We start from the raw sequence: 21,433 nt of genomic DNA, 5'->3' as shown, positions 1-21,433 counted from the left end.
GCGGGTTCCCCAGCCTCAGCTCCTCACCCCTGCACTGCAGGCACGTGGAGAGAGAGAGAGGTCAGGGAGCATTTGAGGGTCTCGGCGGAGGACAGACAGTTTCTGGCAAACACTCAGAACCTCACAGGTCAGCATGTCAGGAGGAGCCACCATTGGCTGAGCTGGGATGACTTCAAGCCTTGCAGCAACAGAGGAACTTACAAAACACATTCGCAAATCGATTTCATTTGGCTCTTGCGATGCCCCTCAGCTGGTCATGGTTATCCCCATTTTAAAGGTGGGTAAGCTGAGGCCAAGAGCGGTAGTGTGACCTGCCCAATGGGACAGTGCTCCCAAGAGAAGCCACAAGTAAGGAGGAAGCCAGTTTTGTGGCAAGTTTTGTGGCCGGGGGGCTCCCTCCCTGCCCCCTTCCCAGAAGCAGGCGGGTCCCACCATGATACGATCCACTAGGCTCAAGTTCATCCAGCTGGAAATCAATCCTCCTCTTTGGGACAGGTGAACCAGGTCTTTGAATCATTAATCACCCACTTTCAGGGCTTTTCGGACCCCTCGTGAGGCTTCAGTGAGAAAGGGAGCCTCTTGCAGTCTAGGGAAATGTGTGTGGGAGGGTGGCACTTTCTGCCTCACATACCTTCATCAACTCCCCAACTAGACCACAAGCCTCATGAAGGCTGGAACCACTTCTGAATCATTTGCTACCATTCACGTTTGCTGAGCCAGACGTGAGCCTGGCTCCGCATCTGGTCTACTGCAGGTGCTTTATAAAAACCCACAGAGCCGACAAAAAAGCAAGAGATGGTGCATATAACAGTGTTTGAACGATGATACACAGTAAGTGCCTAATAAATACTCGCTAAAGGATGTTCGTGCCTACTACATAGTGGGTGTTCAATTTGTGTTTTGCTGAATGCATGAATGAGTATTAAGTGTCTAGCACCTACTAGGTGCTCAGTAAATATTTATTGAATAAATGTCAAATGCCTTACAGGTGCCTAGTATACCAAAGGTGCTCAATGAATATCTGAAGGAAGGAAGGAAGGAGGGATGGAAGGAAGGAAGGAAGGAATGAGTGAGTAGCAGGAGCCCTTGCAGCCTTGTAAGGTCATGACAGGACTGAAGATATGAGCACAGTGCTGTCAAGGGTTCACCTCCCCGCCGTTCTATCCCAGGCTCCCTGCACACTCAGGCTCTGCATACTCGGGCAGGCCAGGACACCACAAGAGTTTTGCTACTTACAAATCGTGAAGAGTTGTCGTTCTTGACCGTTTTGGCATTGCCAAAAGCCTCCAGAATCGGGTTTGCTTGCAGAAGCTGCTTCTCCAGCTCACCCTAAAATGCATTCACATCTAGTTAGTGGAGAGAGGAACCCAGGCAGTGACAGCTCTGCCCTAGTCAGAGGTCGTCCCAAAATTCTGCCCTTAGCCTACAGGTCTTCTCCTAGCCTATCTCCTACCCTATTTGAGACTCCAATGCTAAGGTCCAGATTTTCTCAAGGATTTCAGAAGAGAAGCAACTGGCCGGGCTCTCTTATAGCTAGGGTATCTGTTCCCTAGGAAGGCCACTTTCTGACCAGGGCTGGCTCGTCGATGAAATGCCATTTCAATGACAACCACTGCACAACGTTGAGGACATCATTTACATCATAATGAATTGTGCTCCTTGGGGCTGTGCAGTGCACAACCTGCACTGCTGTCCATGGCGGTTCTGCTGCTGCTCACATTTAACAAGCAGCTGTCTTTCAGGCTAACCACTACAGCCCTCCTCCTGATGGTTTTAGTGTGATTTTGGTTTTTTAAGTTGCAAGTTTTCTTTTCTCAGGACTACTTTTCTGAAGTTTTTTATGGAAGACAAGTAAGGAATGCACAAAACCCACCGGGAATACTCTTTAACTGACTGCAGAACAAAGCTTCAAAGCAGGTTGCCTGAGCTCCATTCATCAGGTTAAATGCAGCTGAGACTGTACACAGCACCCCCCAGCCCCCTCTGAGGGAGCTCCTGTGCACAAACGCGGTCATGTGATTAATTGTGGCAGGAAAGGGCCAACGAGGTAAGTCATGCCAGGAAAGCGATGAGTTGCTTTTGCCTAGCCCCAAAACACGATGGTTGCAGACTGGCCCAATGGCCTCCCCACCCAAGCTCTTCCTCCGGGCCTCCCCTGGGAAGTCCTGGGACCTTGGGGTCTCCTCCACGCTCCCGCTGTTGAGTTCCCTGTCCCTTTCCTCAGGGCAGCAGGGCAGGGCTAAAAAGAAGCTGGGAACGGTTCTAGAAGGGAGTGGGAGCGCACAGCTCTCCCCTGTGCCTCTGTCCACCAGGAGGGCATCACGGGTAGCTGTCCAGGGGACAGGAAGCTGCTACTTATTTCTGTGTTTATTCCTTCACAGGCCCTTCTCCTCTGTAACTCCCAAAGATGAAATGAAGGTGTCACCTCTGTGAAAATCCCAGGGCATAAGCAGAATCCCCATAACTGGGACCTGTGGGAATCTGCAAGGAGGACAAAGGACTTTCCTTGTCTGGTGGGAAGAAATCCAAAGGGATTACTTCTGTCAACACAAACTTGGGATCCCAATATCTCCCCAAAAAGGTTCCCTTTCTAGAATGGGAATTCCAGTATCACTTCTCGGCCTTTTGGCTAAGATCAAGAGTAGAATGGGAATTCCAGTGGATGGGACTCTTTTCTCAGGAGAGTGTTAAACATGGACATCTGGTTCTAACCATCCATTGGATGGATGATGAGACTGGCTCAGAGATGTTAAGTGACTTGGCCAGGGTCACACAGGAGCAGATCTCAAATAAGAATCCTGATTCTCCTTCTGAGCCATCCATGACACGGCCTCCCAGGAGCTCACTAAGATGGGTTGAGTGTGATCCTAGCACATGCTAGGACCTCTGAGGAGCTCTTCTAGAATGGGGACCCATACACCAGCCCCTCAAGCTCTGCGTTAGAGATGAGTTCCCATCTGCAGAGGTCCAGGCAGGACCCCGTTGGGTGTTGCATAGCTGGGGCCTTACCATGCCACCGAAGCTAGTGCATCGCAAACTCCAAGTCTCCTTTCTCTGGAGCCTTGGGTCAAGCAACCGGCATGCAAAGACAGACACGCACTGCACACGCATGCACGAGGACACACTGGTGCGCAGGGGACAGGGCTCAGGGGAGAAACGTAGGGATGATGGCAGGGAGGAGGGAGGGAGGGAGGGAGGGAGGGATGCCACAGCAGTGCCATTAACCAACTGTCAATCAAGCCAGGGAAGCTTCAGGGCCAGAGGGGTCCTAAAACACTCAACCAGGTGGGACAGACGTCTCTAGGGTGGTCCAGTTTGAGGTACCCGGTGATGGATGCGTCGGTGGGAAGGGTTGCGGGGTGGGGGAGATTCATTCTGAACTGGGGAATTCCATTCCGGGCTGCAGGACAACCTGGAGCATTCCAAGGGGGCTCCCGCGGCAGGCACGCGGGCCCCCCACCCATACGCTGGCACTGGAACCCCCGTCAGATGGTACTTTGGTGAGCTGTTGGTTTGGGCTGTGACCGCCCCTTCTACCATCACCTAGAGGACTCAGTGGATGCAAAAGGACCATGCAGATTTAAATACACTCCGTGCCTCCCGTACACACCAGGAAAACACTCTTAGTTACTCACGTAGGCAAGAGCTGGGCCTTGCTGTAGTTGAACAATACAGTATAAAACAAATGTCAGTGTCATTCCAATCACGTGCACATCCGGAGCTGGAGAATCAGGATTGCAACCCCCCCCCCACCCCTGCTGCCTCCCCCAGACAGCCTGGATTCCCCAGGGTAATTGGTGGGCGGTGGGGGCAGCAACTTTTCTCTGATTCTGATTCTTTTCCATTGAGCTCGTTCCTTTTAAGAATGTCTTAGACACTTACGCATTTCAAAAGTTTTGGTCATTGTGGGGGCCAAGGTGGGCTCTTTGGAACATGATCAGTGAGATATTGATGGAGACAGGTTTGCAGAAGCAGAGAAAAAAGGGCTCGGCCCATCATAGGCCCTTGGTGGAGGTCAGTCGTTATTAGGTATTATTATGTCTTGGGTTGACTATTATAGGGAAAGAGAAGTCAACGGGAAGCCATGTTTAACGGCCACATAAACTTAACCGTAGGCTTTTGTGTTCCTACACACTGAGCTAGACAGTTTGGAAAAGTTGGATTTCCTGCATTTGTTGGAGGGAGGAGGGTTCCCTCCGGATGGTGCCCAGCCCAGACAAGCTGTCTCTGTGACAGTTCTAGAACCATCTGGGAGGTCTAGAAAACAAGCCCCTCCAAGCTGTCTTCAGGCCTCCAGGCTGCCACCTCCCCAGCCCCAAACCTTCAGACAAAGGCACTGACAAGTCCTTCAAGCAGCCCCACTGCATGTCCCCTCCTCCTCAGGGACAGATGAGGGAGGGTGAGACAGAGGACGAAGAAGAGAGGAATGGATCCCAGGAGGGATGATTCTAGAAACTTGCTCTTCTTGTCCTCAGATTGTGTCAGTGTGGGTTTATCTGTATGGTTATTTAGCAGTGATCTCTGTTCCCCACCCATCTAGAAGTCCGGTGAATAGAGCGACAGCATTGCTCGGACTCCTCGCTGGACCCCATCCTCTGATGCATCCGGGCGATGCTCGGTCACTGCACTGAGCCAAAGCCCACAGCTGAGGGACGCTGCTCTTCCCATCCCCTGGGGTCCCAGTCAGAGGGGCACGTGGAGGAGTGACAGGTGTGTCTCAGTCCTAGGCAGTTTACAAAGATTTACGGGGTGGTTCTCAATCTGGGTGCCCCAGAGTACACCTGGAGATGCCTGGAATTTTTTTTTTTTTGGCTGTCACAGCTTGGCAGAGGAGCTGTTACCAGCATCTTGTTGGGGAGAGACCAGGATGCTGCTAAAAGTCCTACAATGTCTAAGGCAGCCCCACAGCAGAGAATTATCTGGTCCGGAATGACAGCGGTACCACTATTGGGAGGCCCTGATGTGAAGCAATCTCCTCACGGTGGCAGGAGAGGGCTTGTCCCACGTCATGAAACAGGACCCCTCAGGAGGATGATCGGGGCTGAGGTGAGGAATCGACCAGAGTCAAAGGGCCCACCCAGCTGGAAAAAGACCCCTCTTGTGAGTTGCCGGGCAAGGGACCCGTTAAACACGGACCTGGGTCTTTCCACGGAGCTGAGACCCGTGCGCTGGGGCTCGGCCACTGAACAGGAGCTGCACTCACCGTGATGCTCGTGTCCTTCTTGCCCTTGTGGGAGGAGGCCACCACGGCCAGGTACTGGATGACTTTCTTGGTGTTTTCTGTTTTCCCCGCTCCGGACTCCCCTCTGAAAGACAGGGGAACAGTATGCCGCTGGAAATAACCTTACCCTCGTTCTAGAGCTCCGGGCCATTTGCCAGTAGGACAAATGAGGCTCACAGGGGGAAAGCAACTTGCCCAAGGTCATGCTGCCAGCCCAGAACTGCGCTGGACCTGAAACCCTAGGCTGGCCGCCACCTCAGTGTACGCTCCCCCCCGCCGGATGCAGGAAAGGATTCAGATGAAAAGAGTAAAAGAGACAAACTGAGTTTTCCCACCAAGGCCCAAACTTAGGTCTATTTGGAATCTTCTCTTTTTTGCTTAAGATACTTTATTTTTTTAGGCCAGTTTCGGGTTCACAACAAGGTTGAGCAGAAAGTACACTGAGTTCCTCTATTCCCCTATCTCTTGACGTATATAGCCTTCCCCACAGTCAACACGCCCACCCCCCCCCCACCACCACCAGTGGTCCATTTGTTATAATCGATGAACATACCCTAACATATCGTCACCCAAAGTCCAGAGTTCACACTAAGGTTCACGCTAGGTCCTGGATGTTCTATGGGTTTGGACACATGTGACATGACATGAATCCATCGTTATAGTCCCACACAGAATAGTTTCTCTGAAAATTGTCTACTTTTAAGACATTAGCTTTGTTGACAGAAAGATCAGGCAAAGGGCAGTCTTCTGGGAAGGAAATAGGTAACTCTTAGAGTGCCAGCCCCTAAGATAAAAGTTTTAGAAGCTTCCCTTATGGGTTTTCCTACCAGCCATTGGGCACATGTAAGTCCCTTCATCCCCTGGAGAAGCCCATGCTGATTGTAAGGTGGCTAGCTAATGATCTGAGGCAAGTATCAGAGGATAAACTTGGTTGATGTAATTCATGCTAAAGTGTAAATGACTGATATGTTTAGCACAGCAGAGTGTTTTTAGTCTTTTCAAAAGAGCACTCCGAGAGGCGACTGGGTGGCTCAATGGGTTAAAGCCTCTGCCTTCGGCTCAGGTCATGGTCTCAGGGTCCTGGGATCGAGCCCCACATCGGGCTCTCTGCTCAGTGGGGAGCCTGCTTCCTCCTCTCTCTCTGCCTGCCTCTCTGCCTACTTGTGATCTCTGTTAAATAAATAAATAAAATCTTTTTTTTTTTTTTAAAGCACTCCTAGAATATGGTGGACTTTTTTTTTTTCTTTTATCAAACGGCCTTCTTGACCCACCCGCCTCTCTTGGCCAGCAAAAGTCATTGTGGTGGGATCGCTTCTTCCGAGGGTTCTAGATACTGACTCTGACTCCCACTCTTCCTGACGAATTGGAAGAACAGGGTCTCAACCATAACTTTCTTTCCTTCTTGGCCTCCCCTCCCATTTTCTTCTTTTGTTTTTCCTTTCTTTGCCTAGACTCTCTCATTTTCTGAGCTCACAGAACATTCTGAAATGCAAGAGATAATTTTTTTTTTTTTTTTAAGTCTGGAAAAGAACGTGTCTCCCGCGAGGTCAGTTCAAGGTTCTCCACGCTGAACCAGTGCCATAGCACTGGTGCGGTCCCCGCTCTTTTTCCTATTTAGGAAAGACAATAATTTTCCCTGCCAGACACTCGTTAACAACTTTGCTCATGGCTAAAAAAGACAAAAAGTAACACGTGTCCTGAATTTCTGGACCTAGCGCTGTAGGTCCTGATGTCCGGACATCAAGTGTCTGATCTCCAGGAACGCTGGTCTTAGTGTTGCCCTCTCCTTCTTCCTAATGGTTTTGTCCCAGCAGCCACATCGTTTCACGTAGCCTCAGACGCGTTTTGTGAATGGGGAACTGTGGAGTCAATTATCCCTATTTCTTGAGGGGGAAATAGAGTCCAAACCAAAAAAAAAAAAAAAAAAAAAATTTTTTTTTTTAAATTTTAAGGAGAGTTGACTTCTAGGGGAAGGAGAGGCCCCATGTTAATTGTTTCACATGCATTATCTCCTTTACCTTCCCTCCCCCAATCCTGAAGGTAGGATGTACCACTTCCCAGTTATTACAGAAGAGGAACTCTGGCCCAGAGTGGGTAAGCAACTCGTCCTAGGTCACACAGTAAGGCAAGGGCACAGTCAGAACTGAAAGGCCTCGGATTCCAACGCAGTCAGGATGCTTTCTACTACTTTTCGCCCAGTCATTCCACGATACAGACCCACCCCTCCAGGGACTTGCTTTCTAAGGCGAGAGGAACCAATGAACCAAGCCATTCAGTCATTTACACCCTAGTATGAATTACTTCAATCAGGCTAACATCAGAAGGCTTGCCAGATGTCACCCCCAGACTGAAGGGCAGGTTCTGACCAGAGCAAGAGGAAGGAGAGAAAGTCTGAGTATGGGAAGCCACCTTTATGGATGATGCTGAACCTATTCAGATCTAAGTACACACAGTGTCCAGATGCCCAGATCCTCCCCTTTCCCACAATAATCTCAATTTTCCAGCTTTGTTTTTAGCCTCTCCTACCTCTTCTGTTTTACAGCAAAGATACTGCCTTGACCATGACTGTGGCCCTGACCTTTGACCTTACAAGGGAGGGGAAGTGGGACATACACTCTGGGAATCTGCTTCTCCCCATGTGGGCTGCTTGGCTCAACAGTTTCCAAGTTTTATTGATAAAAATAAATTGTCCTGAGGCTGTGCCAAAGAAAACTCCAGAGCTCCAGGCCCACGAGTGTCTGAAGATTGACGTGCTCGGGGCTGCTTTAGAAACATTAATATCTTTACTTTTCTGGCCCCTGAACTCTGGGGGTAAAGATGCCTTCCTGATCAACGTACCCAAAACCTCTGTCCTATTTCATAGGGAACTTGGTGCCCAGTTCCCTCCACGTGACCATATAAGGTCTCCTGGCCTTGTAATCCCCCCACTGCCAAGTTCTGCCCCAAAGGCAAGGGCCCTTTGACCCCAGCTGGGCCGGCTGCATGGGAGGCCCCTGTGCTTGACTTTGCACTCTGTTGTTGCCATCTTGAAATTCTTAACACTTATTGAGTAAAGGGCTCTGCATTTTCATTTTGCATGATTTTACACATCACGTGGCTGGTCCCGGGTCCCAGGGTTGAACACCATTTACAAATCCATTTCAGCCTGTGGTCTGCCCTTGGCAGCGAAGCCAAATTAGCTTTGGGTCTCAGAGCTGTGCAGTCCCTGGTCCTCACGGGACCCCCTACCCCCGCAGCCAGTGATGTCCTCTAGCAATTCTGTAGTCCAGCTCCTACACACCCTGCAAAGCCCAGATAAGCACTGCCTCTGTTCTGAATGCTGCCTCTAGGTAGGAGCAATGCCTCCTTCCCTGACCGCATCAGCCCGCAGAAAACTCAATCAGCCCCAAGGCAAGACCATCTTAGTTCAAATCCCTGCTCTACCAGTTACCTGTGTGACCCTGGGCAGGTCATTTAACTACTCCCATGCCTTGGTTTCCTTATCTATAAAATGGGTATAATTAAAGCACTTACATGATAGTTACAAGGATTAAATAAGTGGATATGTATACAAATGTTTAGAACAAAGTCAGATATACAAAAAGGTGAGCTATTATTACTTATAACCATTTCTTCCCTAATGCTTATATTAATACTTCTATATCAATGCTTATATAATACTTATATTCTGTTTATATCATTATCTTCAACATTCACATTATCATTAAAACATAAATAGTCTTGGAACAGTACATCAAAAACTAATGATGTATTACATGGTGAGTAACATAACACAATAAGAAAAACTAACAACAACAAAAAAAAACCATAAATCCCATCCTATTCTTCCACTATACAAGCCAGGAGTCTGCGAATCATTCCTGTAAGGAGCCAGATACTGAACACTTTAGGTTTTGTGGGTCATGCATTCTCTGTCCCAACTACTCAGCTCTGTAGCTGAGTGTAGCAGGAAAACAACCAACCACGGCTGTGTGACAATAAAACTTTATTTACAAAAAACAGTGAAGGGCCACATTTGGCCCACTGGCTGTGGTCTCCCAACGCTTTCCTATACATTTTAGACTGAAATTCAAAATCCTTCCCAGGGCCCAGAAGACCCCCTACCTTCCTCTGACCTCCTGGCTCACCACCCCCTTCTCTCTTAATCTAGCCCGTTGTCACATACGGGTTACTCCTTGAACATAGCACTTTCTCTCAATCCAGGACCTCTCCATGCCTCCCTCACCTGGGTTCCCGACTTGTTCACACAGCACGAACTACATGCAAGACCACAGGACTCAGCTCCAAATATTACATTCACTCACTTTCCAGTTACTGACTGCATTGACATCTGTAGCAAATTTGTGAGTCCCACCTGGGCTTACCTTGACCACTGATTTTTTTTTAATTTATTTATTTGACAGACAGAGATCACAAGTAGGCAGAGAGGCAGGCAGAGAGAGAGAGGAGGCAGCAGGCTCCCTGCAGAGAAGAGAGCTCAATGCTGGGCTTGATCCCAGGACCCTGGGACCATGACCTGAGCCAAAGGCAGAGACTTTAACCCACTGAGCCACCCAGGCGCTCCGACCACTGATTATTTTTAAAAGCTCATACCCTGCTATCAGCAGGTTAATGCTCGAGTCACTTGGGCTGAGTTTGACAATGGCCCAAATGAAATTTAAGAAGGAGAGCTAAGCTGATGATGGTTCAGGGGTGACTGGACACACTGGCAAGCGATAGTTGAATGGCTAGAGCCAACGCCCACTCACTGGGCACTGGCCATGTACAGGGGCAGTCTGCTGGAAGACGAGGACATTGTCCCACCCTCACTGAGCCTACGTTCCAAGAGAGGGAGAGAGACACTAGCCAAGGAAACGAGTAAGTAATCAAGGTCATCGGAGGGTCTGCGACTGCTCCATCAGGGCGGCATGATGGGGGGCTGGGGACATGAGGTGGTTGTCATTGGTAGCCCAGAGGTGGAGAGGAGCCCTGCGAAATGCAGGTGTAGCCTATAATGTAGGTACATTATTAACATGAAATCACTAACAAAAGCCACAAAAACACAGGGTGGTACTAAATCTAGCACCTAAAGGACACAGTCAGGGAACGCAAAGGTGGGGTTTCTTCTGCTGGGAATGTGTACGTCACTGGGCCACTCAGACGTTTCCTGGCTCTGCGTGTCTTGGTTGGGGGTTACCTATAAAGTTTAGCAAGTAGGTGAATTTGCAAATATGAACTCAAGAGGGGCACCTGGGTGGCTTAGTGGGCTGGGCCTCTGCCTTAGGCTCAGGTCATGATCTCGGGGTCCTGGGATCAAGCCCCGCATCGGCCTCTCTGCTCAGCGGGGAGCCTGCTTCCTCTCTCTGCCTGCCTCTCTGCCTACTTGTGATCTGTATCAAATAAATAAATAAAATCTTAAAAAAAATATGGACTCAAGAAATAATAAGGATTGAGTGTGTGTGTGTGTGTGTGTGTGTGTGTGTGTATCTTTACTTTCATTTATGCATATTTTTTAAGTCTGGAAACAATCACAGCTACCATCGCTAGAGGATGGTTAAACACGACACAGCATTTCTGGGCAGCCTCAAGGAGGGAGGCCGGTTTATGTGTGACCAGACAGAACGCGCTCCAAGATCCACTGTGGAGTGGAAAAACCAAGGGCAGACCAGCACGTGCAGAACACAACCATTGTGTTTTCTAAAACCCAGAGTTCTGGATCCTCCTAGGGAGGGAGAAAATCCCAGCCAGCTCTGGGAACAGCACGTCAGCATTATCCCACGGCGTATGTTGTCTGGGGCAGGATCGCAGCTGCCCCTCGAATGCGTGTGAGCTTTCCAGTTTGCCACAGTCCCCACCACTCCCTAACGTCACCCCTGACCTCATCCACCCCCTTCTGTTACCTGCCAGCCTCTCCGAGGCATTAGCATCTATAAATCCTGGTCTGGGGAAACAATGAATGTCTGTAAGCAGCTAGCTATAGATCTACCCGCCTGGCCTAAAAGATGCATGAAGATAAGAAAATCATGGACACAGCTTATCACAGCTTATGACTTGCTACCATTCACTGTCTGTCCCCCAACACATTTCTCCTTGCTTCCGCTTAGCATGGCTGACAGTGAAGCCACACTTCCAAAAATATCTGACAAGCAGCAGTTATGTTCACTGAGCGTTAAATGACATCATCAGACTCCATGCTCGGTGTTTTCTGTCACTAACTCATATATTCCTCACAACCGCCCTGTGAGGCGGGTGCAGCTGCGCATTCTACAGGCAAGGAAACTGAGGCTCAGACAGGGTGGGTGGCTTTCTGTGAGAATACGGCAGAGCTGGGTCCCACACTCCCTTCTTTTCCGTCTAGCTCCCTGGCTGCCCCTGACATGAAAATCTGGCCTATTTCTGGAGCCAACATGGCCCCATGATGGCTCACTTGGGTCAGCTGAGTGTTGTCACAGCGTCACTTAGGGGCCAAAGGGACCCCAGAGCTCCCCACCGTTTTACTTCGTCAGTCAGCAGAGTCAGTGAACAGCCTGAGGACCCCTGTGCTGGGGTGGGCACAGTCCCAGCCCAGTCGAGGCTCCCCACGAGCTGAGACCAAGGGCCTTTTCTTCAACCTCTGTATGCACCAGGTAACCCAGATGTGTTTCTGCCAAAAGGCCTGCACCCCGGGGTCAGGAATCTGGCCACTGAGTCAGGAGTACCCCCCGCCCCACCGGTGAGGCCAGGCCATCAGGCTCCCGGACCTGTCATTCAGCAACTGATGTTCAGACACATCTGGGGACAGAAGTCTAGAAGGACCCTCACCCCAGGGCGACCTGAGCTGGGTTTAAGCAGTCATGGTCCCCTAAATTACCTGCCCAGGGAAGCCACCATTGACACGGACATGATGACTAAAACCAGCAGATCCAACATGAACCAGGTGATGAAGGTTAAGGTCACATTAGAGTCATGTGGGTTGGATGTACCCCCTGATATGGTGGGATGAAGAAGGCACCTCACCTAGGCGCCATTCTCCCCAAAACCTGTAACCCTAGTCTAATGTCCCGGAACAACATCAGACAAACCCAGATTGAGGGGTGCTCGGCTAAATGCCCACTCAGCCCTCAAAACTATCATGGGTGCCTGAGGGGCTCAGTCGGGTAAGCATCTACCTTTGGCTCAGATCATGATCCCAGGGTTTTGGGATAGAGCCCCATGTGGGGCTCCCTGATCAGCGGGGAGCCTGCTTTTCCCTTTCCTGCTGCCCCTCCCCCACTCATATTCTGTCTTTCTCTCTCTCTCAAATAGATAAATACAATCTTTAAAAAGAAAAAAACCGTCAAGGTCATGAAACACAAGGAAAGTCTGAGAAGCTGTCACAGCCAAGGGGAGTCTAGGGAGACATGATGACGAGATGTCATTCTGGATGGGATCACGGAACAGAAGGACATTAGTAAACACACTGGTTCTTGTCTTAGTGGGACACATGTGGTGATGTCACGTGTTACTACAGGAGAAACCGAGACCTGGTAGGTTGGATACGGGAACTCTTGACTCTATCTTGGCAACCTTTTGGTAAATCTAAAATCATTTCAAAAATATTCTATTTTTTTAAGTGATTCCACTTAAAGAATAACAGTAATTTAACAATAATGTGCACACACAGCCCAAATCCTAACCACAGTGCCAAGCAAACAAGGTCAGGGCACTGTGAGTTCTTTTTCTTTCTTTTTCTTTTTTTCGTGAGTTCTTTGTCAAACCAAACTCCAGAATCAGGAACCTCAGACCAGATGCAACTTTTGCTTCTGGGATCCAACTTCCATCCTCAAAGACAGAGGCTGAGGACTCACAGAGGAAGTTCTGCCCACAGAGAAGGACATCATCATGTATCTGTTTGGGAATCATACGCATTTATTTATTTCTTAAAGATTTTATCTATTTATTTGAGAGAGAGAGAGATCACCACCGGGGTGAGCGGCAGAGAGGGAGAAGCAGACTCTCTGCTGAGCAGGGAGCCTGATGCGGCTCCATCCCAGGACCCCAGGATCATGACCTGAGCTGAAGGCAGAGGCTTCACCAACTGAGCCACCCAATCACCCTGAGGATAAAATTTAAAATGACCTAAGAGGGGGCGCCTGCATGGCTCAGTCATTAACCGCCTGCCTTCGGCTCAGGTCATGATCTCAGGGTCCTGGGATCGAGCCCCTCATCGGGCTCCCTGCTCAGCAGGAAGCCTGCTTCTCCCTCTCTCACTCCCTCTGCTTGTGTTCCCTCTCTCTCTGTCTCTCTCTCTCTGTGACCTAAGAGCTTCACACCTGGGGTCTGGTCAAGGGTTTCACTAACTCTACAGAGGGTCCGTAGTCATCAGAAGGGATATTTGTAAATAACACGGAAATGTGACGTCAGTGGAAAGTCAAGCGGGAAAAAAAACAGAGAAAAACATGTCTGTGCACGATTGAGTTCATGCTCATGTTTAAAACTGCCTAGAAAAACAACAACAAGGGCAACAACAGCAACAAGGGACCACACCAAGCTTTACTGGGACCAAACTTGGTAGTGGACTGTGGGTGAAGTTTTCTCATTGTTCACTTCTGGGTATTTATCTGCTTTACTCTTACAGTTACAAAAAAATTAAATATAAAATATATGTGTTCGCGAAATGCATTTTGCATTTCAATTTAACGTAAATTAAAAACTGTTTATTTTGTCTTTAGGGTAGAATGGAAAAAAAAGAGCAAAAGGAAGTAGAGAGAAGTTCATTGATTTGCCTAAAGCCGCGAGTCAGCAAACTTTTTCTACAAAGGGCCAGAGAGCGACTATTTGAGCCCTTGAGGCGCACAGATGATTTCTGTCGCGCCTACTCCACTCAGCCGTAACAGCGCAGACGCAGCCACAAGCCAGATTGACACGAGTGGGTGTGGCTGTGTTCCAATAAAACTTTATTTGTAAGAACAGAGGGCCAGATCTGGCCCTTGGGTGACAGTTTGCTGACTCCCGGCCTAAAATCACAGAGGTCTAACTCAGGGGTCCTTGGATCTGTGCGAGCAGAGAGCGTCACAGCAGCCAGGATTCTGATTCCTCAACCTGGGCTTCGCTCTGGAACACCACAGTGCCTCCAACGAGCAAGGCTCAGCAAAACCACTGCATCAGACAACCAGCCGACAATGATGTGGCACCTGTTACAGGCCGGGAACCATGCTAAGTTCTCCCCCGACGCGGCCCCTTCAATCTTCCCAACCACCCCAGGACGCGGCGGCAATTGATGGCCCCATTCTACAGATGAGGAGACAGAGGTTTGCAGACATACCCAGCTCGCCCGAGAATGAACTGGCGGCATGCGGTGAGGTAGGAAAGCAGACCTAGCCCTGTGCCTCCAAGGCCCCACCTCCTAACCACGAGGGCTGCCCTCTTGAGATTATCTGCGTCCCTTCGATACCGCACTGCGTTATCAAAATCCTGTAGGCTTTTATCAAGAAGTGTGCCTTCTTCAAAAACAGAGCAGAAGGGATAAGGGAGGTGGCATCAAAGTAGGAGGCCTGCTTGGGAGGGAACTCTGGCCAGGCCATAGGGGAGGCGTCCAGTGGAATTGTCTGTAAATAACTCAGGGCTTAGCATGCAGTAAGTGCTCACTAAATGCTCATTTCAGAAAGGGGGATGGTGTAGAACAAGATGGCACCACGTATCCATTGACAGTTTGGGTGTGCCCGCCTCCCCGTGAGGACTTCCGTTCAGCAAATGTCAAGAGCATCTCTACTCTGTGCCAAATATGAGCGAGGCCCCTGGAAAGGTCAGCAAAGAGCTCTGCCCTCATGGACCTTTCTCTTTAGTAGGTTGGATCTCGACCATATTAAAACACAGGAAAAAGGCGTTCCACTTACGTGCACAGAATGGACTGGTCTTCTCGATCTGAGAACAGAAAGAAAAAAGGCCATGAATTAGAATTAGCTCTGAGCCGAGGGTCTAGAGATGGCTCCTCCCCGCGCTCCGCCCCCCAAACTCCAGCACATTGGCCCCATCAAAGTGGCGAGGGGCCAGCTGGGCTCTTTGCCCAGGGTGCAGGGGACACGAGCAGAGCCAAGAAGACAGTACAGTTCCTTTCGGGGCTCTTCCCTACCCCCAAGTCCTGAAAGCAATCCTGGAAAGATGCTGGAGCCTGATGAGTTCAGAAGGCAGTGGGCTTTCCAGCCCCTCCAGCTCTTGTGGGGCGGGGGGTGTCCCGGGAGCCCACTCTGCCAGACAGAACATACTGGGATCCCACTCAGCCACTTCTCAGCTCTGTGGCCTTGGGCGAACAGTCTTAACCCCTCTGCACCTCAGTTTCTGCATCTGGAATATAGGGTAGTTGCAAGTTTGGGTTTGAAAACGTAGCATGTCCTGTCCTGGGAAGAACAGCATCCCATGTTCCTCTAGGATACGTGCTCCCCACCTCACCCCTGCCATCATATACAGTCTTGGTTCCCTCTGGGTCCCCCAGTCAAGAGGGTGGGGAAGCACAGTGGACGGACAGAGCCCCAAGGGGCCGTACTTCCTGTCCCCAGATCCCGAGAAGCCCCTTCCTGCCGTTTCTGAGGCTCGCTTTCTAATTTTCCCACCCCATCCGGGAGCTCCCTGACCATCCTCCATACGTTCCTTTCCTAGATCAAGTGCCCGGTCGCTGTCTGTTGCTGACCGCCAGGGGACCCTGGTGGGGAACACAGGGCATCGGGAGATGAAAGCTGATTAAGCAGACATTACTGATCACCTTCACTCTTTTTTTTTTTTTTTAACGATTTTATTTGCTTGAGAGAAAAAAAACAAGCAATTCCAGGACCCTGAGATCATGACCTGAGCCGAAGGCAGATGCTTAATGATGGAGCCACCCAGGTGCCCCGACCTTCTACTCTTAAAGTGGCCTCAGAGGGTGGAGCCTGGGTCTGGAACTCATTTCCTGCCCTATGAGAGATACGGGGACAGTTACCGACAACTTCGACCGTTGGCAAATTAACCGTAACTGAGAAATCGGAGCAGAGAGAGAGGGAGAGAGAATCTCAAGCAGACTCCACACTGAATGCGGAGCCCGGCACGGGGTTAGATCTCAGGACTCCAAGGTCATGACCTGAGTAGAGACCAAGAGTCAGACATTCAAGGGACTGCACCACCCAGGTGCTCAATAAAGTTGTTTTTAAAAAGAGAGTGCTCTTAGATAAAGCCCACAGGCCTGAGCATGGCACTCAAGGCCTCCTGAGACTCCCCAGCCTTGACACCCCTCTGTCCTTCACTCTGATGCCCCAACGGACACCCCCCCGCCCCAAGCATACTCCTGCCTTTGTTCAGGCTGTTCCCTTGTTTTCTGGCCCCTTCCTGATCCCTCAGCCTCAAAGATGACACCTCCTTGGGACGCCTGGGTGGATCAGTCGGTTAAGCATCTGCCTTCAGCTCAGGTCATGAGCCCAGGGTCCTGGGATCGAGCCCCCGTGTCAGGCTCCCTGCTCAGTGGGGAATCTATGCCTCCATCTACCTCTGCCTGCACTCTTGCTCATGCTCTCTCTCTCTCTCTTTCAAATAAATAAATAATATCTTAAAAAAAAAAAAAAGGATGACACCTCCTCCAAGAAGCCTTCCCTACAGCGACGGAACCAGGGCATGGCTTGGCTGTAAATCTCCTTCAACACTGTCAAGCTATCACAAATTGTCAACCTTGCTGGAGAGAGTAAGCCCTGAGGAAAGCCTCCAGTAATCCCTCTGCTGCCTCCAAGTCCCTCCCAGATGGAAATTCAGGACCACTCCATGGTTCCTGCCTGTCCCCAAGACAGGGGTGACATTCTACACCCCTGGTCCTGCGCTTCCCTAATGCTGTGTCCCAGGTTTGCTTGTTTCTCTTTGCTGGTGTCTGTGCCCCACAGGACCATGGAGTCCTCAGGCAGAAGCAACCAGTTCTGGACCTTGCTTCCTTCTGTTTCCGGACCCCGGCTCCCAAGCCCTGAGCTCCTAACATAGAAAGTTTAGCTTGGTGAACTCTGAAAAAAACCACCCCCAAGCCTAGAAGAAGTGGGCTTCTTTTTTCTTTTTTCTTTTTTTTTTTTTTTTGGAAGTAGGCTTCTTGATGGGGACCCTTGATATACATATGAAAAACTGACTTGTTTATTCATTCATTCAACAAATACTTTAAGACTATCTACCAAATATTGGGCATGATGCTGGACCTAAAAATACCACATAATAGTACATAATACTTAGCACCTTCTCCGTGCCATGCATTGTTCTAAGCATTGACCTGCATTAACACACATTTGACCTCACATATCCTATGAGATAGGCTCTTTTTATCCCCATTGTATGGATGAAGAAACTGAGACACACAGAAATTTTTTAACTTGCCCATAGTTACACAACAGTGGATGAAGCAGGATTTGAACCCAAATTGGGCCACACACAGCGTCGGGCACTTCCATGTGCGACCTTTGATCTTGGCCCCTTCCCCCTTCGGGACTGAGGCAACAGAGGTTAGGTAGCCCAAAGTCACACGGCCACTTCGGTGACCAATCAGCGTTCTGAAACACTGTGGGTCAGAGGGAGGGCTCTTCCTGCTTTCCCGGATACGAGAGCACATAGGAAATGTGACATGGGTCCTGAGGGGCCGTAGCTGCAGGAGATTAGAAAAGACATTGGGGGACAAGGCAGCTTGGGGAGACCAGCATGGCCCAGCCAAGAGAAGGCATGAGGCCTATTCCCAGGCCACGAAGAAGCTGTGCTAAGGTCGAGGTGGGAAGAAGGAACCACAGTATGGAGAGGCCTCTGGGATAGAAGGATCCACTTCCTAAGAATCAGATTTCAAATCCACACATCTGTCCCAGCATGCCTGCCTCACCCAGTCTAAGAACCATCACTTTCAGCCCACATCGTCTATATCCCTATACTAGAAAGCAAGCTTTACTGGGGAAGTAGAAGCTTATACGTTTTGTTTAACATTGTATCTCCAGTACCTGGCACATAGTTGGTGCTCAATTATATTGTTAGATGGATGGATGGATGGATGGATGGATGGGAAGATGAATGATTGACTGGATGGAAGGGAAGGTGGATGGATGCATGGATGGATGGATGCATGGATGGACGGACGGATGGACAGTTGGGTGGGTGGGTGGATGGATGGATGGAAGGGAAGATGAATGGCTGGCTGGCTGGATGGGAAGATGGATGGAAGGATGGATGGATGGATGGACAGTTGGGTGGGTGGGTGGATGGATGGGTGGGAATGTAAATGGCTGGCTGGATGGGAAGATGGATGGATGGATGGATGGATGGATGGATGGATGGGACTGGAGAAGGCCATTCCTGTGTGTCACTGGGGAATAGAGCAGACAGTAATGACCATATCTAGGGGGTGGAATTCTATCACATAGGGAAGATCTGGCCCACCACAAGGCAAGATGAATGAGCTGACTGGCCAAGTTCCATGAACCCAGTTCCACCTGGAATCAGTTCTCCTTTTCTTCTCTCAGATTACAGATGGACATTCTGGTGACTCATTTGAGCCACAACCTCAAAACAAAAGGCAGAGACACCGTAACACTACTTAATTCCTCTTTCTTGCTCTAAGGTTTTCCACCTTGAGGTGGCAGTATGGGCCTCAGCTGCCTGCAGGCACCATGTTCCAGGAGTGTGGAGACGCTCCATTCAGGCAAGTCTGACCCCTGAGCCGAGGGCCAAGGGGAGGCCCTTGCAGGGAGAAGGATCCCAGGAACAAGACAGAAAGACGGAGTGCTCGCTCTCTGCATCAGAACTCCATCCCCATGGAGTCTCACCTTCCAGTCCAGCTGCACTGACTCCTACCTACACTGCTGTCTTCTGCTATGATTCCTGGCTGCTCCACGCCCTTCCAGAACATCCACATCAAGAACACCCACACATGTGTCTAATGACAGACGCCTAAGTCGGTCTACTGTAACAACATCAGCAGTAGCGAAAGACTGGATGTAAACCATTTAACTGGTCCATCCACTGAAGACATGCTAGTCAAACAACTTCTAATAGTTAAACACTGGTGTGGCCATGTAAGGGCACATTAGGCAGCCAGTAAAAAGGACCAAGCAGATGTTTACCCACTGATGCAGAACTCTAAGATACATTAAAGCTAAAAAATAAATAGCTAGGCAAGACGGCAATATGCCTTTTGTGTCTTAAAAAGAAGGATATGGGGCGTCTGGGTGGCTTGGTTGGTTAAGAATCTGACTCTTGATTTCAACTCAGATCCTGATTTCAGGGTCCTGGATTGAGCCCCGAATCGGGCTCTGCACTGAGCCGGAAGTCTGCTTGGGATTCTTCTTAGCCATTCCTTCATCTCAGCAAAAAGCGGTGAATAGAAAAATACTCTTTACTGCTCTCAGGGAAACCACTGTAACCCCAAAGTTTAGGACCCAGGGGGAAAGAAACAGCCACCACCTACAATGCCCTCAGTGGCTCCCCCTTCCGGAGTGCTCACTGCAACTCACTGCGCCTGCGCTGAGCTCCTTCGGTGCAGCATGACCCATTTAATTCCCATGGCAGCCCTGGAGGTGGGCACTAGCATCACCCCCATTTTACAGATGAGGAAAACAGAGCACAGAAGGTGACCTACCCAAGGTCGCAGCACCACCCCTCCCTCCAGAAGATATGTCCGTTCTGAAACTCAGAAGGTGTCCTTATTTAGAATCAGGAGGTTACAGGTGTAATTAAGGATCTCCAGATGGGATGATCTTGGACTTAGGGTAGGTATCTAAATCCATGACCACTGTTCTTATTTCTGAGAGAAAGTACAGTGAGATTAGAGATGCAGAGACAAGGCCCCACGAAGGAGGAGGCAGAGACAGGACGGATATGTCTACAAGACGAAGAACGTCAAGGGTGGCCAGCCACCACCTGAAGCCAGGAGGCAGGTGCGGCCCGGATTTTCCCTCAGAGTCTCCAGAAGGAACCAACCCTGCCCATGCCTTGACTTCGGGCAGAAAAACAGAAGAAAAACCCTTCATCGCCGCAGGGCATGGTGGGGAGAGGCAGCAGTCAGGATCACCTCTCCCGAGGCAGGGAAATCCGCCGGGGAAGGTGGCCAGCTCTGGCACAACCACCTTGTTCTGGAATTCAGGAATATGGATGTCTGTGCCTCCAACTTCCACCCAAAGGAGAAACCCGCTCAGGGGCAGAGCCAAATAAGAACCCCACGAAAAATGGAGTCAGGAAGTAGGGGAGGGGTAGAGCACCCTGCGATCAGAACCAGGCAGAGAGAGAGACACACACCCCGCCACCGCCCAGAGGGGGCTGGCCCAGACAACCTCTGCTATTTTAAGGAATGATTTTGAGACTGACGGACGGACAGACGGGCTATCTTGATCCCTCTGCTCCAGGGAGAGGGACAGGCTTTCCCAGCAGTCTTGGGAAGCCTGGCCCAGAGATTTATAGGGTCAGACGCTCGTCCTGGGGCCTTTCCCCGCCAGGTCCCCAGGAGAGGCAGCAGACTCCTGGGGAAGGGTCAGAAGCTGCCAGGGCAGCTCCGTGCTGGGGGCTGCGGGAGACCTCTGGCTGGGGACATTCCCATCGGAAACACACCGCCTCCAAGCGTGGGAAGCTGAGGTTACGGGCAGAAGGAGGGCTTGATGTAGGCACCACGTGCTGACCCGCGACTTCCTGGGGCATTTTGCCTCCTTCCTGAGCCCAAGCTTGGGTCTGACACAAGAGAGCAGAGTCCTCTAAATGTGGGAAGCAGAGTCTCCTCTGAGCTTTGTACCTGCATTTTCTGCGCACAGCACCCTATTCCCACCTGGTCCATTCTCCTCCTCCTCCTTTTACCCATTGAGGTGAAATTCACACAACATGAACCAAGTAAAAGTGAACAGTTTGGTGGTGTGGCATGTGTTCACAGCCTTGTGCCCTGTGCACGGTGTGCCTGGTGCAGATCTAGGTCCAGAACATTCTTATCATCCTAAGCTCTCAACCCATTTAGCAAATCACTCTTCCTCCCCCACTCCCATAACTGCTAGCAACCACTCATCTGCTTTTTGTCTTTACAGATGTACCCCTTCTAATCACTTCATGTCAGTATAATCATACCATGTGTAGCCATTTGTGTCTGCCTGGTTTCACTTAGTGTGGTGTTCTTGAGGTCCATCCCTACATTGTGGCATGTGTCCGCACTTCCTTCCTTTCCATGGCTGAGTATTATTCCCTTGTATGGATATACCATATTTTGTGTATCTTTTCATCTGTCAATGAGCATTTGGGTTGTTTCTACCTTTTGGTTATTGT

At 50.0% G+C, this 21,433-nt stretch overlaps 1 protein-coding gene across 1 annotated transcript in view; it reads right to left on the bottom strand.

Moving 5' to 3' along the window:
- The window catches only part of MYH11 (myosin heavy chain 11), a 107,173-nt gene that overhangs the window by 47,885 nt on the left and 37,855 nt on the right, over window positions 1-21,433 (bottom strand). Inside the window, exons 4-6 of the mRNA XM_080830354.1 lie at window positions 15,055-15,082; window positions 5,204-5,306; window positions 1,237-1,329 (exon numbers count right to left, since the gene is read on the bottom strand). Of these exons, the coding sequence (XP_080686480.1) occupies window positions 1,237-1,329; window positions 5,204-5,306; window positions 15,055-15,082 (224 nt within the window). The remainder of the gene's footprint in view (window positions 1-1,236; window positions 1,330-5,203; window positions 5,307-15,054; window positions 15,083-21,433) is intronic.

The sequence above is a fragment of the Martes martes genome, assembly GCF_963455335.1.
Source record: "Martes martes genome assembly, chromosome: 18".
Taxonomy (NCBI): domain Eukaryota; kingdom Metazoa; phylum Chordata; class Mammalia; order Carnivora; family Mustelidae; genus Martes; species Martes martes.
This window is presented reverse-complemented; position numbering and strand designations above follow the sequence as displayed.